The 15,877-nt window shown below is 35.2% G+C and overlaps 1 protein-coding gene across 1 annotated transcript; it reads right to left on the bottom strand.

Annotated features, from left to right (window-relative positions):
• Positions 1-3,478: 3,478 nt before the first annotated feature.
• LOC136026853 (spermidine/spermine N(1)-acetyltransferase-like protein 1) lies at positions 3,479-13,291 on the bottom strand. The gene is made up of 4 exons (XM_065703574.1): positions 13,105-13,291; positions 9,968-10,111; positions 7,352-7,435; positions 3,479-3,897 (listed from the first exon to the last, which is right to left on the bottom strand). The coding sequence occupies exons 1-4, from the start codon at positions 13,151-13,153 to the stop codon at positions 3,536-3,538; spliced, it is 639 nt and encodes a 212-aa protein (XP_065559646.1). The 5' UTR covers positions 13,154-13,291; the 3' UTR covers positions 3,479-3,535.
• Between the last annotated feature and the right edge of the window lie 2,586 nt (positions 13,292-15,877).

Here is a 15,877-nt window from a genome sequence, read left to right as displayed (position 1 = left end):
ATACTCCCTGAAAGTTAATATTTGATACACTTAAGGTTTTTGGAGACCCAAGATTAAACCTGCCACTCTTTTCCAATAGCAAGATATGCATAAAGCTACTTGTATAATTTACAGCCATTGACCCAGGAGCTTTGGGTATTCGTGTCAGCCCCGAAGGCACAGTTATTCGACCTTTAAACTATTCTAAACAATTGGCTACCTCAAGAATTTTTATTGCGCGTCTTTGGGGAAAGGGTACCTAGAAGGAACTTGAGACGGTGCTGGTTAACCTCCAGTCTGTATTACTTCTTAAGAAAGGCACTAGAATTTTTAATTTCCAATCAAAGGTAATTTGTGGCTTAGATCCTTCTTTATTACTTTTTCTCTATTTCTAAATTTTTGATTCAATGTGTCTTTCACTTCAAAAATTTCTCTAAAGTATAATATCACAACTTTATTAGATATATTCTCTTCTTTCATCATAATTAAACGAGATGACTTTTTAAGCAGCCGGCATGCATTGCTAAGTCAATTAAATGACTATATTGATCATTGAAAAATTCAAATTGTATTTCTTCATTTTGGGAAGATACAGCAGTTAAACATTTTAATATTCATGGGCTAAAACTAGAGTACTTAAAAAAAAGAAAGAAAAATCCAATTCCAACAACTTTGGATAGTATTGCGATAACAGAAAGGTTTTAGGCTCTTCAAATAGAAGAATTTTTCGTCATATATTAAAAAGTCCCAAAGAGACGGTTGCCAAAATAGAATCTGTTACTATACACAATTCAGGTATGTGCTTGCATGCATTAAATAAAAAAACAAGTTTTTTCAGATGAAAGTAGAATATTGAAACTTCAAAGAAATAGAAATTATTACGTATTTGGAAAGGGCTGCCTCCTCCTTAAGACCTCGCTCTCTACGATATAGTTTTTTTAGCACTTTTGACAAAAGCTTCTTATTATTCTAATTAAAACAAACTATTATTCTTATAATAATATTCTAATTATTTCTAGTTATTCTAATTAAACAAACATAGTGTTTCAGTAGTCGCTCTTAAAGAATTTCGACAAAAATCCAAATTCTTGCGTAAAGAGTGAGGTAATGGGGAGGAGGCAATGCACTTCACTTGTGTAATTATTTCTACCCGTTTAAGTTTTAATGTTACTCCTTACTTTCAGTAGGAAAAAATTGCTTTTTTAATTTATTTCTGATTGTTTTCTAAATTGTTCCAGGAAATCTGGCCCCACCTTTATGACGAAATACCCTCCGCATGGATATACCCTCTGGACAGTTCAGTCCTGGTGAAAATGGCAGTCTGACTGAATAGATTTAAGGATCCAAGGCGTAAGTAAATATCTATCTATCTATATATATATATATATATATATATATATATATATATATATATATATATATATATATATAATAAGTTGTTCGTTTGTGTGTCTGTCGACTGATGTCATGTTTGTCGACTGACGAAATTACAGACCTGGACACCGGGACACATATGACGACTGGGACAGTCAAAGAGAAATTACAGACTGAGACACCGGGAAACAAATAACCACCGGGACATAGGGAATATAAATGACGACCGGGACACAGGGACACAACTACAACGGGGACGCTGGGGGGCACAGGGGGATATGTAAATGATGACCGGGACAAAGGGGATGTTCGATCTGCAATCACCATCAACAAAGCTCAAGGGCAATCATTAGAATAATGAGGTATAGTTCGGAATACGGTTGTTTTGAGGGACACCAGGACACAAATGACGACCGGGACACAGGGACACAACTACAACGGGGACGCCGGGGGGGTAGAGTGGGATATATAAATGCCGACGGGGAAACAGGGAATGTTAGCAATCACCATTAATAAAGCTCAAGGGCAATCATAAGATATATGAGGTATAGATCTGAATACAGATTGTTTTTCCCATGGACATATGACGACCGGGACACAGGGAATATAAATGACGTCCGGGACACTCAAAGGGAAATTACAGACTGGGACACCGGGACACAAATAACGACCGGGACACAGGGAATATAAATGACGACCGGGACACAGGGACAAAACTACAACGGGGACGCCAGGGGGCGCAGGGGGGATATATAAATGACGATCGGGACACAGGAAATGTTCGATTAGCAATCACCAGCAACAAAACCCAAGGGACATCATTAGAATAATGAGAGAAATTACAGACGGGACATCGGGACATAAATGACGACTGGGACACTCAAAGAGAAATTACAAACTGGGACACCGGGACACAAATGATGACCAGGACACAGGGAATTTAAATGACGACCGGGACACAGGGACACAACTACAACGGGGACGCTGGGGACACCGGCAGGATATATAAATGACGACGGGGACACATGGAATGTTTGATTAGCAATCACCATCAACAAAGCTCAATGGCAATCATTAGAATAATGAGGTATAGATCTGAATTCGGATTGTTTTTCCCATGGACAATTATATGTTGCATGTTCAAGAGTTGGTAAACCAGACAATCTATTTATGTGCACAGACAATGGGACAGCGAAGAATGTTGTATATTCGCAAGTTTTACGTGGTTAAAAAAACACACACACACACACATATATATATATATATATATATATATATATATATATATATATATATATATATATATATATATATATATATATATATATATATATATATATATATATATACATTCACGGGTGGGACACAGGGACACAACTACAATGGCGCGTAACGACTTACGTGCACGGGGGGGAGGCTTGGGGGCGCGAAGCGCCCCCATCAACTAGGTGTTGGGGTGGCGCGAAGTGCCACCCCAACAGCTAGTATGTGATAATAGTAATTGAAGGCTATTACAATTGTTGTGAAGAATACGATGAAAAGGAAAAAATCAAAAATACTGTCAAGTATTACCTGGTTGAAGTGCTCACATATTATCAGGCATACATTAAACGGTAGTAATAATTTTGCTGAAGGAACTTTCATGCTAAAAGAAACAAAAGGAAAAAATTACATTTTAAAAATAAATAAAAAATTGAGTGACCCCTGGTTCCAACTGCTGCGATTTCGCGCAAAATCTTGCGACATCTGACAAATGGCACAAATCGTGCGAGAAACGACGCAAAACCTTCCATTTTGCTGCAATGTCGGATGCGTTGAATAATTTCAACTCTTACGACAAATCACATGCGTTGTTCTAATTAAAAAAAAAAAAAAATCATAATCAAAGTCATGGAGCTGATTAATAAGCTCATTTTGGCTGTTTGGCTATTCTAGAGTTTGTCGCACCGACGTAAAAGTCTGAGTTTCTTTGTAAACCTCCATCCGATTCTGTCGTCCGTCTGGTCCGCCAGAATAGAAATCGTTTCGGGATTGACGCAGCAGTGGGAACCAGGGGTAAATCGTTATAAGACGGCAAAAATGCAAAAGTAGATTTTTCTGATCAACCAAGAACAAAAAACGGAAACATGGTATAAAACTATTTTACTGTAGAAACGTCAATATTAAAAGATATAAATGTGATTTATTTTGATTTCGGTTTTTCTGCCTCTTTATTTCCACCCTTTTCCTTCTCTCTTAGATTAATGGAAAATCCTGGCTGTTGGAAGCTCAAGGCAGGTCGTCCATTAGGTCCTACATTTGTGAAGTCCACATTGGCACCACCAAAGCCTGATCCTGGCTGAAAGCCAACTGGCTGACCAAATCCACTCTGTCCAAAACCGGTTTGACCAAATCCAGTTTGACCAAACCCAGTTTGGCCTAGTCCTGGCTGAGCAAATCCGGTCTGACCCAAACCAGGTTGGGCAAATCCAGTTTGACCGAATCCAGTTTGTGCAAGGCCAGGCTGAGCAAAAGCTCCATTAACGCCGCCGAAACCGCCACCAACTGTAAAAAAAAAGGTGTCCGTTAATAGAACTAGCTGGAAGTCATTTACCCATGTAGCATATAAGGGTTTGTTTTCGTTATATACCTTTTTGGCAGTGAATCAAAAGAAAATTGTACTTAAAGTATGTATTAGTGAATAATAACGGTAACTTCAGAGACGCTACTAAAAGGGTCTATAAGACTTCAAAAATAATCGGAAAAACTGGTTCTAGTGTTCACATTATAATGATGGTAATTCGAATGGTGTCTTTAATAGAAGGTATTAATTTTAACAATTACATCACATAGTAAGTTTTTTAGCAACTTTTCAAAAAGACACTTGCACTTATTAGGCATTAATTTTAACAATTGTTTCACTTTATATGTTTTTAGCAGCTTTTAAAAAAGATAATTGTACTTATCATATGAGTGAACCAAAATAAAAGAAAATAAGAGAGCTACTAAAATGGTCTATTAGGGTTTAAAAGAAACTCGAATAAAAAACATGTTTTTTTAAATTGAAAGTAAGGATTAATATTAAAACTTGAAACGAACAGAAATTATTCCATATGTGAGTGGTCATCCCTCCTCAACATTTCACCCTAAGCACTAAAGTTTATAGCACTTTTAAAAGCCTTCTTAATCCAAATAAATGGTCCTTGTGTTTCGGGAGTCGTTCTTTGAGTCAAGGTTGAGCGCTGAGAGCGAGGTATTGAAGAAACGCAGCTGCCCTCATAAGCGAAATAGTTTTTGTTCATTTTTTCTCCTATGGAAATTCTCTGCCATGAGAAAATTTCCAGGCATTCCAACCCCACTGAAAATTTCTCCGGGAAAATGTAAAATTGAGTCGCCAAAGGAAAAAATAAAATAAGTGAAAAGGAATTTCGAACAGTGATTTTGGCAAATTTCGCTTATGTTGAATTTCTCCTGTAAAACGTACCCCCTGAAACTTCCCTTCCCATGCAAAATTTTTCCCGTGAAAGATTCCCCCTGCAGAAATCCTCCCCCCCCCAAAAAAAAATATCTGTATTCTTCTCAATAACAAATACCATATATAAAAATTGGCAAATTTCATTGCTTACAGCCCTTTAATCGGTAGTTGTGACGGGATCATGCCATTCCCAGAGGCCTAGTTATTGGATTTTCAACGATACTGAACAAAAAACCTATCTTAAAGTTTTGGTCAGATAATTTAGAGGAAAAACAGAGCGTAAGAGGGGGATGGTTTGCCATTCAACATTTTTGGTCATTTAAAAAGTGCAAGAGAACTTTCAATTACCGTTTGATTAAGCCCCCTCCCGATATTTCAAGTCCATTGGTTGGATACGATCACCAATAGGAAAAAAACACGTCCATGATATTTCAGGCAAAAATATAAAATTTTATATTTTCGCAGACAAGACCTCTTGACAGACAAGAACTTGAAACCTCTACAATAGGGTTCTCTGACATGTTGAACCTTATGGTGAGATTTCTATTAAGATTCCTTGACTTTTTGTGGTTGTCTCATCCCTTATCCGAAAATTAGGCAAATATTTTCATACTCATAGCTTTTGATGTGTAACATGACACTATAAGTCTTATATGTTTGGAATCAACATAAAAAAAGTCAAATCTTTTGTCCTAGCTATTTTTATTAAAGATCCGGTTAGAGATTCGGTTAATAGTGGGCCGAGTCACTCCTTACTTGCAGTCCTTTACCACAAACTAATTGATTATATAAGACAAAAGTAATATTCACTCTGTAATAACGACTAAATAAAAAAACACATTTTTTTCAACTGAAAGTAAGAAGCAATATAAAAACTTCAAAGGAATAGAATATGCTACGTATATGAGGGAGATTATCCCCTCCACAACACCTTGCTCTTCACGCTAAAGTTTTTCGGCACTTTCAAAAAGTAATTTATTGTTCTAAATAAACGACCCTTGTGTTTTCGGGAGCTATTTTTAAAAAACTGGGACTAAATTTTAATATCGAATATCATATTATCTATTTAGTGACAAGTTGTAAGAAGATTTTTTCCCTATCATATTTGTAGAGATTTGAGGAGGTAGTTGTTTCTTTCATGAAAAGGAGGAGGGCAAATATTTTTTTACACTCGAGAGTCAAGTTTTTTTTCATTTTATCCCGTGAAAATACCAAAAATAGGCATTTTTTCCGAAAGTATAAAAAAAAAAATTCAGAACGTAGAGTGGGATACTGCATCCCCAATCTCTTCTCCCAATTTGCTCTCCTATAGGACAGGAAAAGTTTTAGACTTGTTTTTTAAGCCGTTAGCTTATTTAATGATTAAGTTCGTTGTTTTTTTTTTTCTATTTAATTTCAATGTTATCTGCAATGGTATAAATTTTTTCCTTTTTTTTCTTCCTTATTTACTCGTATTGAGGATAAGTCTATTAAGGAAAAACTAAGCTTTTTTTTTCCTAACTTTCTCTCAGAGCTTATGAAACTGCAGAATCTTAAACGTTTTGAAATCATCCAAATAAATGTAATGCCAAGAATGTTTTTATCGAAACAAAACAACTAAAGACTTAATGCAACTTGACAATTACAGCTATTGCTACTACAGATCAGTTTATTTTCCAATAAATTCCTATAATCCAAGCACTAATATAGCACACCCAGTTTTAGGGAAGGGACAGGGTAGTTTCCTATTTTCTTGAGTTTATTCCATTCTTCATATCTTTTACTTGTGTTAATACAAACCTGTCATGCAAAAAAAGAAAAAAAACATGAGGGTCAAAATCAAATTCTAGTTAAAAAAAAGAAGAAAAAAAATTTAATTTTAGCCTCTGAATTCGTCAAGTTAACAATATTCATCAAAATTCTTGCCAGCCATGCCCTCCCTCCCCCCTTCTCGAAATCTTCGATCGGCTGCTGCAGACAATCAACCATTTCAGCCGTAAGTTCTTGTAAAGTATAAAATAAAAATGTAAAAGCATAATTTTCTTGTAAATTGTAAAAGCCATAAATTATAAAATCAACTTGGTGAAACTGATAAAAAGTCTTGAGCGATAGTCTATCATCCATCCTAGGGTAAAACTAAGGTAGATAGGATGAGAATACCCTACTTCCCAAAAAATATAGTTCAAAGATTTATAATTGACCATGTCCACAGGACTTGCAGGTAATGAGACAACTCATATTGTTCATATTAGATGAGCTTTGCCTACAGGAATAGCTCAGAGTAAATGTATTGGGGATGACCAAGACTTTTGGGCTGACTCATCGAACAATGTCTACAGGACTTGAAAGCAAAACAGAGAACTGAAGTTGCCTGAACTCGCAAGTGAATAAGCTTCCCAAGCCTAATAGGCCCGCCTGCCTAGAGTCTCGGGCAGGGCGATCGAATTTTAGGATTGACACATGAACACCATGCCAGCTGAACATGGATGTTGCTAAAGCTTAGTTTTAAAGCTAAAGTTCTTACTTTTATGGACTTAAAAGTATTTATAGGTTGATTTTACTTACGAGGTTGTCCAAATCCTGATGTTTGAAGTGAAGTTGACGTTAGCTGTGTCTGTGTTTGAGATACCACTGGTCTTCTGATACCATCTGAAAAAAGTATAATTGGCTTTAATTTACCTCATGCGGACTAGAACGTACAATAAAACTATAAAACCAGTTTCTCAACTGCGTCACTATTCCGTGGCAGAGGAGTAGCAGGCCTTTTGGGACCCAAGAACAAAACATTTTTTGCAACCATTGGGTGGTCTCTGCAATTATTTTACAGAAAATGTTTTTAAAAAAGTCTTTAAAAACTCATTCAGCATTTTAGCTGGTTCCCTTAGATGTTGATGGCTTTTCCGTATTTAAACCATTGAACAAAAAACAAGCGAAAAACCACGTCTATCTAAACAGTACCCCAAGGTGTGCTGGGGCTGAAAACAAATATGTCTCTTGATCTTCCACCCCAAACATCTGCTGTGCCACTGCTCTTTGAGCCCCTTGATTCTGCAGAAGAGTCTTGAAAGGTTTCGAGCGTCCGAATAGACCACGATGAAACCACGATAACCACGATAAAAAGTTTAAAAGAGTAAAAATATTTTTCACACTGTCATTTATGGATGCACGCCATTTTTTATGGGTTCCACAAAATTGAGAAACATTGCTATAAAATAAATAATTTGGAAACTTTATAAGTGGTATTATAAAAGACGCCTAATACCCAAATAATGTATGAACATAAGACTGCTAGTAAATAGCAGCAAAATAGATTATTAAAAAACAATTAAAAAATCATTTAACTCTAACGTGGCTGATTCTTTAGCGTTTTGATTACCATTTCAGCACAGTGGTATAATTGTAAATACTTAACTTCAAAAACGGTAACAATTTTTATGATGTCCTATATATCCCTTTATATGTACCCTGAGTTAAATTGCCTTATAATTGTAACACTCGAAACTTAACAGTCTGAATTCAAAGAACCAGGAGCGGGTTGAACTTTTTTATAGAGTCTGGCATTACTGACAAAATTCTCCTTTGTGAGAAAGCTGTGCATGGTTCTTCATTCTCAAAAATTATTCTTTATAAGTCATAGGACAAGCTTATTTCCGGTTGTTGATGCCTACCTTTTATAAGAATTCTTACTGATTTACTGATTACCTTACTGATGCAACTACTCACATGGCTGCCAAATTGACACATTTTGTGTCAAAATGACACAATTTGATGTTGCGTGACACAATGACACATTCAGACGAAAATGACACATTTTTCAATAAAAAATGACACAATCGACAAAATGACACATTTTTCAAAAAAATTACATATTTTTGTCATCCTAGTCTTGATTTTTAAATGGTAATAAAAGGAAAGTAAAATTTCAATTTTCTACCTCCAGAAACGCTACAAATTAATGGAAGGGAATAGCGCTGCCTAACGGTGGCAGTAGTACACAAACAGTGCAGAATACAGGATATGCAGGATGCAGAATACATGACATCACCGTATTTAAAATTTAATCCACGCGAAAAAAACAGCCATAGGCAGAAATTTCAAATCAAAATGCACGCTGAATACTTCTTGATTGAGTATTTGATGTAGCCAATTGGTACGTACTTAATAGTAAAAAGTAAACAGCATGCAGTTTACCAGAGGTGTGTGCATAAGCAGCAACTCCCATTTTTAGGAGTACAGGAGGGGTATCCAACCTCGGATACAAATTTCCAAAGATGTCTTTCCTTCAGAACAATCCATCTGGCCTAAAATGGCACCAAACAATATGACAAAAATAATAGATTGAAGCTGGTTGAATGGCTTACATATTGAGTTAATAAAAAGCTTAGCCAATAAAGCCGATTACGATTACGACGTCATACAAAAAGTCTGTTTTCAATTTGCTGTCGGAATTGATTGTCCCCTAAAACTTTTATAAATGTAAACTTACCTCGTTGGCCGCCCAGACACAAATACATAGTGTGTAACATTAATTTAATCGAATGTTTCTATTTCTTTCATGACGTCACAAAAAGGTCATGATCCCAAGATAATAGGATAAGGTTAAGTTTACTCCTTTTTGAACTGATTTGGAAAATATTACATATTCAAAACTCTAAATAAAGATTTGACAATTAAATATGATACCACTTGTAGCAAAAAAATATGACACATTTTGTGACACATTATGGAATCCAAGATGAAACCAAAAGCATATTTTCGGAAAAAATATGACACGCTCCTTAAAAAAAAATTGGCAGCCCTGACTACTAATGCTTACTGGTTACCCTACTGATGCAACTCCATCTAAAGCGGAATAAGGCCTCAAGGGTGAGTTCTAGCATCAATCGATTAAGTTAAAAACTTTCAGTGCGAGGCTCAATAGCGTTTTCTACAAACATGTCCGCTAAACTTGCTCTGATGAGTTATCTCTACTTGTACCACCATTTGCTAAGCTAACATGCAGGAAACTCAGTATGGTCAGATTACTTATAGGAGGAGGCATCTCTCACTACATACTTGACGAACCATTTTGAGAACTAAGCTAAATGGTTGAATAGTGGGGAATCAGGCCCTAATTCTTCGGTAACCTTGCACCATAAATTTTAAAATGAAAAAGTTGTCCAAACAATTTAAAAAACCTACTGCTCCAGAAACGTTCGTCCAGTTCCTCTGTGCCTTCGGTTTTTTTGTCACCCTCAGGTGTGGCAGCTACCTTCTGATCAGCAGCATCTTCAGCTGGTTTTGCAGCTGCGGCCTGACGCCTGACAATAATCTTTCGAGGAGCAGCTGAAAAATGAATAATAATTCAATACAGAAAATCCAAAAATAAATTTGAGTTCATTTAAATAAAAATTATTTACAGTTGGTCAAACCAACGACCAATCAACTCTTTAAGACGTAACATCTAAGGTTGGCAATTATCATACTTACCACCTGCAGACTGCTATTAATCCTTCATTTGACCGTCATTTATTTGATTTTATCGCGGTTTTTATTTTATCTTTTCTGTTATTTCAGTGTCATCCTTTTTCTTTTCTTGATTTAAAGCAATGCATTGTAATAACTACCCAAATTTTCCCTTAGTTATTGAGTGAATAAAGGCACATTAATTGACCAACTTACGTTTAAGCATATGATGGTTATTGTTGTGTTCTTGTATTCTTTTTTGAAGTTTAAATTAAGATATTGATTAATCTACTAAAAATAAACTAACCTAAATTGAAAATATTTTTAAAGTTGATTAATTACCTTGAAATTTGATGTTTTTTTAGATGTGCCCGACAAAATTTGTCTGCACATTCTTATGTTCCATCGAAAAAAGCTATTCGATAATAGAGGTCTTGTAGTTACGTATTATATCACTTTAAATCAGACAGGTCATACTTGTTAGCCAATTCACGAAATTTTTTGTTTTCAACATTTACAATATGAAGGGTAAAGATTCTCCAGGGCTATTGATGGCGCAGACGGCGTCGAATCAGCGTATCAGTCATTGGCTCTTTTCTGACAGAGACAGGTAGCAAATCTTTCGCCAAGCCTTGCGGCAGTGGGACTTCCACCCTGGGCCCTATTGACAGTAGAACATTAATTCACTGAGTTACAACAGAACATATAAACATACCGGTGCTTAGATGTTATACTGACCACACTTAAGTTCTTGACCTGAGCAAAAACCAGTTTCTCCGTCAGCATTCAGAAATAATTAGCTTAGCTGTAGTGAGATAAACGACTATGCAGTAAGGTATATTTTAATTGAATATTAAATGTTTATAATTGGTTAGGTAAGGTATTTAATATAATGCGTTCTGGGTGGCCTGCTTTCCATAGTTCTCTGAGGTAGTTCCCGTAATTTTATTACTATGGTATTGTAATTTCATTATATTTAAGCATATTTCATTAGGATTAACCTAACCCCACTTCTATGGTGTGGTCACTATAACACGCAAGTACCAATATAACTATTCCTCAGATTAAATTTTTACCAGTCTTAGCTTTCACTACACTAGTAATTCTACTTTATTATATCAACTAAATTACATTGATTAATATAAACTTGAAACAAATATATAAACAACCTACTATTATCTTATTTCTTCTTACCTAAGCAATTTTTCCAGAATCGCAAAAAGTCGAAATTCACAACATCTAGAACAAGTATAGGTTAGCCTTTTCTCAGATGAGAGTGAGCCTGGTGAAATCGAACCAGCAGAAAAATCTGATTCCGCTAACTTAAGATGGCTATTTGTCCGTAAAGGACTTAACGAAGCCATTCTACTTAATTCGCTTGGACGGAACTTTCTACCAAAATTGCCAGGTTTTGAAAACCAAGGTTTTGAAACATTCTAACCAAAAATGTTTACTAGCTGCTTAGTACCTTTAGCTTTTTTTTGTACCTTTGGGCTTGACATCTATGATCTAGTCAAAGCATTACCAGTATACTGGCTTTCCACTTATCAATTATGCAATTTTGGCACTTGCGTCTTATAGCCATAAAACATAAGTTCTGTCGAGAAGTGAAGTTTGATTAATGTTAATGAAATAAAACAATATATGATGAAAATATAATACCTTATCAACAAAATTATGAAAACTACAACAAAAAATTATGGAAGGGGGGCCACCAGACCGCATTATATTAAATACGTAAACGAAACTACCCTAACCTATATAAATACCAACTAAATATTCAGCTGAAATATAGCCACAATTTAGTTTCTCACCGAGCCGAAGCTAATATTGTCTGGTATAAAGACCGTGAAAACCGGTTATTGTCTCATGTTCACGATACACATACTTGAGTTTGGTGGCTATAAGACAAAACAACCCCATTTTTTTTCATTTTTCTTTCAAAAAATAACGGATTTTAAAGCAAAAATAGATAGTATCCTTGTTTTAAACAAAGCAGCTTAATTGTAAAGGATTTGATCATAAAGATATTACCATGAGCAATAACAGTAAGTATTCAGTTTTCGTTTATCAATTCTTGAGCAGCTGAAGTGACTATGAAACAAACTTAAACATTACAAAACGATGCAACAGACAACCTAAACAATTAGGATACGGTTTTTTACGATGAAGAGAAGCTTCAGGGAATGGGCTTTTGACACAAGAAACAAAAACTGCGGTCTGGAATTGCCTTCCTGGCATCCTCAGAGAAGAGGCAAAAAGATTAGGGTACACTTTCTGTGGTTGGCCACCTCTAAAGAAAACATTTTAAATATATAAAAGTAGTACAATGAGATTCCTTATTTATATTCTTTCCAAATTTTTACTCGTTTTTTTTTTAATGCGCATCACCCCATCCTTCATGATGACCCACAATGTGGCCCTGTGATATAAAATAAACTTTAACGAAAATACTAAACAATACAAATTCTTACTTTACATTTAACAGGCAATTAAACAAAAAATTTTCCGAAAGTAAACGGGGGTTTCAATATATTTAATTGGGACTGGGAGCCGAAGGGGAAACAAATTCATCAAACTACTAACTCAGTTTGAGAAAACATTATAGGTTTGTATGGAAGCTTTTGAAATCATTAGATATAGGGAAAGCTAGCCTCTCCCGTACCCCTATATAGATTCCTTATTTTTAAGCCAGAGCCAAAACCTGTCCATCCCAAAGCGTCTTTATATTCATATAACATACTTTCTATTCTTTAATTAGTGAATAAGAGAAAAACCCAAAAAGATTTAAATTTTTTGTTATATACCATTTATTGTCTAAAAAGTTTCTAAAGGCGTTTCGGCTTGATAACTGAAATTGGAAGTCATCTTACCTGAGGCAGCAGCAACCAGCAATAGGACAGCCAGGCAAATAGTTTTCATTTTAAACTGTTAAACAACTATTCAAATACTGATTTGAAAACCTAAAAGTCTTCTTTTATATTGCTACAACAATGAAAAATTACGTGTGGTCAAACGAGATTTTTTTTTTCTTAATTTGGGTATTACGAAGATCCTGTGTTTTCCAGATCTTCTTTAAAATGCCTGTCGGGTATGTTTGAATGATCTAGCTGTTGTTGCACAGGTTGTTAACCCAGATGCGAATTCTACGAATTATGAAGAAGAAGCTTTTATTTCAAGGGAGAACCTTTGATGCTGCTGTTAACCTCGAGATTCATTTGGTGTTGGAAACATCTGAAAGTGGCCATTTTCTTGTGTTTTTGATTTCTTGCTATAGGCTTATATGTAATGAAAAACTGTAACCCTCGATAGCTCCCCATTTTTCTCCATAACTAAACTAATTTTTTTGGTGTAAAAAGACAGTTTTCTTAAAAAATATGTTTTTCTTACATTTTGCTTATTAAATTGAACCTGTAAATTCTGAACCCGTTCAAACAGTAGGCTGTACGAAAAGTGTGGTTCAATCCCGCTTTCTAGGGCTGTAATGAGAAAAAGGTTGAGATCGTTAGGGCATATTCTGTGGATGAAGTATGACACATTGCCTAAGATTGTCATCTCCGGCCAACCGTGTAGGGCTAAATGGAATACAGGTCATGCGCAGTTGGGGTGGGAGTATGTTGTAAAGAAAGATTTAGGGGAAATGGAAACTTCACAGAAGTTCCCATTTACTAATCTGAATAGATTAAGATGGAGAAGGAAAGTGCCTAAGTGCGTTGGCCTCAGGAGGCTTGGTGCTATGGTGAGATTGAAGAGTCATGGGATGGTAACCAGCAGTTTTTCTGTGCCTTTTTTCGCTACCAAATTCGCTACCAAATTTTAAGTTCGAAATTTTGTTCAAGATAGTAAAGAGGTCCAATTAGTATACCTGCTAGAATAGTACAAATCCCACACCCCCCCCCCCCAGGGGCAAAGGTTGTAGCAAACTGTAACGGACGCCCTAGACGGTCAATCGTTTTGTTTGAAGATTTCCATCTTTCGATTTACTCAAGCAGGATTGACCGTCTAGGAACCTGTTTGACGCTTGAATAAAGCGTTGATGGTGATTAAAAGAGAGTTTGAATGACCCAATCATCAAACAGTTCGTGGTAACGAACTGTAGTAAGGAGTGACCCGGCTCAATAGTAAACGTAGCTCTAAACAACAGAATTTTGATATTAATAGATACATCAAAAGAATCGGGTTCTTGTGATGATTTTAAACATATAAGCTTAATCAAATTTAGTTGTACCCATCAAAAGTTACGAGCCTGGGAAAGTTTGTCTTATTTTGAAAAATAGGGGGGAAACACCCTCTAAGAGACCTAGAATCTTAAAAAAAATTGCACAATCGCATTCAATGTGTGAGAGAACCCTACTCTAGAAGTTTCACGCTCCTATCTACAAAAATGTGCAATTTCGCATTTTTTGCCTGAAGACCGGTCACGGGTACGTGTTTATTTGTTTTCTTTTCTTTTTTTCCCAGGGGTAATCGTACCGACCCAGTGCTGATAGAATGTCGCGAGAGAGCTCATTCTAACGAAAATCAAAAGTTATAGGGCCCTTTTTAAGTGACCAAAAAATTGGAGGGCCTCTAGCCCCTCTCCCACGCTCATTTATTTCCCAAAGTCAAATAACGGATCAAAATTTTGAGATAGCCATTTTGTTCAGCACAGTCAAAAACCCAATTTACAGCGTCTTTAAGGACTACTTACTCCCTCACTGTCCAAGGGGGAGGGGCTGCAAGTTACAAAATTTGAACAGTGTTTAGGTATAGTAATCAGTGCTGCAACAAGTGCTCAACATTTTTACTTAAGAATCAAGTATTAAGTACGCATTGTGTTTTTACTTAAATATCAAGTAATAAGTACTTTCCAAATTCTTACTTAAGTATCAGGTACTGGCCAAAATTGTACTTAAGTATTACTTCAAGTACTACTTCAAGCATTTATTCTATATATATATATATATATATATATATATATATATATATATATATATATATATATATATATATATATATATATATATATATATATATATATATATATATATATATATATATATATATATATATATATATATATATATATATATATATATATATATATATATATATATATATACATATATATATATGTGTGTGTATATATATATATATATATATATATATATATATATATATATATATATATATATATATATATATATATATATATATATATATATATATATATATATATATCTGATATCAAGCCCATGCTACCTTTTTGTTAAAGCCATTCTGAAGGCTTCTTAGCTCCATCCCTTGCCTATAAAATGTCCCCTGTCATTCCTCTCTTGGAGATCTTAATCAAGAACAAGACTTTCCGTTTTACCGTTTTTAACCGTTTCCCTTGTTTGGCTGGTACACACCCAATGAAGTAAAAAAAAAAATGATCAGGACCAATTTTCAACACAACGGCTTGAAAGGAAAAGGCTATCAAAACAATTAAGCGCAGTCAAAAAACTCCCGATTGGATCAGACTGATCACATGACAGTATTAACACAGTGTACGTAGAGTTGAATTTCTGGTGATTAGTGTTCAGTCAAATCTGGCATTTTGGAAAAAATACAGGTTTATTCTGAAACATGTGGGAATGATGGAAACAATATTGAAAATATTTTTTT

Source organism: Artemia franciscana, chromosome 5 (assembly GCF_032884065.1).
Source record: "Artemia franciscana chromosome 5, ASM3288406v1, whole genome shotgun sequence".
NCBI lineage: Eukaryota > Metazoa > Arthropoda > Branchiopoda > Anostraca > Artemiidae > Artemia > Artemia franciscana.
Note: the sequence above shows the minus strand (reverse complement) of the source record. Positions and strands in the feature narration are given on the sequence as shown.